This window comes from Globicephala melas, unplaced genomic scaffold (genome assembly GCF_963455315.2).
Source record: "Globicephala melas unplaced genomic scaffold, mGloMel1.2 SCAFFOLD_1144, whole genome shotgun sequence".
NCBI lineage: Eukaryota > Metazoa > Chordata > Mammalia > Artiodactyla > Delphinidae > Globicephala > Globicephala melas.
The window spans coordinates 1-1,137 of NW_027208138.1; the positions used below are offsets into that span (position 1 = coordinate 1).

The window sequence follows — 1,137 nt, forward strand, 5'->3', positions numbered from 1 at the left end:
GACAGTGCCAAAAACATTGTATTTATTCCCTTTGCGGGGGTAAGCTTCAGCTTTGACGAGTACGAAGCCAAGGTCAAAGACCAAATAGAACCTATGGGACATAGGGTAACTTCTATCCACCACTTCGAGGACTACAAGAAAGCTATTCTAGAGGCGGACTGCGTTATGGTAGGCGGTGGTAACACTTGGCACTTGACTCGCCTCCTTCATCAGCACGAGCTGATAGAGCCTATCCGTGAGCGTGTGCAAAATGACGGCATACCTTATATAGGTTGGAGTGCAGGAAGTAACGTTGCCTGCCCAACGCTGAAGACAACCAACGATATGCCTATTGTTGATCCGCTGAGCTTCGAGACGCTGAACCTTGTCCCCTTTCAAATCAACGCCCACTATACGGAGCTGACGCTAGAGGGACACGGAGGTGAGACACGTCAAATGCGTCTAGGCGAGTTCATCATTGCCAACCCTGACACCTATGTCCTTGGCCTTCCAGAGGGAACGATGATTAGAGTTGAGGGGGACAAGTACGAACTTTTGGGCATAGAGTCGCCCAAGTGTAAGCTCTTTAAGTTCGGACAGGAGGAGCAAGAGCTAACAGATCTCTCGGGTTTGACATTCTAAGTTAAGGGCTTCCTCTATCAAGGTTATAGAGAAAATAGATTCCCCTTTCCAATGCATTAAAATAGGGCGTGCCGTGGTGGTACGCCCTATTCCTTATTAATGGCAACAGTAAGCACAAAACAAGACCTTAAGGGAAGGGAATAGACTTTTAGACAAACAGAAGTCGCAAAATAAAGGAGTATATACCTTCAAAGTATACACTCCTTAGTCCTTCCAATAGGGAAGCATTTAATGTACCATCTCTAAGCTCTCGGCACAAGCATTCTAGAGCTAAACTGCCTAACGAAGTTTATACTCATTATAAGGCGAACGGCTGTGGAATAAGCGAATGTACCTCCCATACTCATCTACCTGACCATCTAAACCAATATAATCCATTAGCTCTACAAGTAAGTTGAACAAGTCTTCCGCATAAACTTTTTCATAAGCTTCGGCATCTCTCGCCAAAGAATGCACTCTATCTGCCAGCTCCCTTGCAGACTCTAGTGTGGCTTGAGGACTTAACAAGAAGTGTAC

The 1,137-nt window shown here is 45.7% G+C and overlaps 1 protein-coding gene across 1 annotated transcript; it reads left to right on the plus strand.

Moving 5' to 3' along the window:
- The first annotated feature begins 93 nt into the window (after positions 1-93).
- On the plus strand, positions 94-621 carry LOC132596386 (peptidase E-like). Its single transcript, XM_060293415.1, has one exon. The coding sequence runs from the start codon at positions 94-96 to the stop codon at positions 619-621; it is 528 nt and encodes a 175-aa protein (XP_060149398.1).
- The last annotated feature ends 516 nt before the right edge of the window (positions 622-1,137 follow it).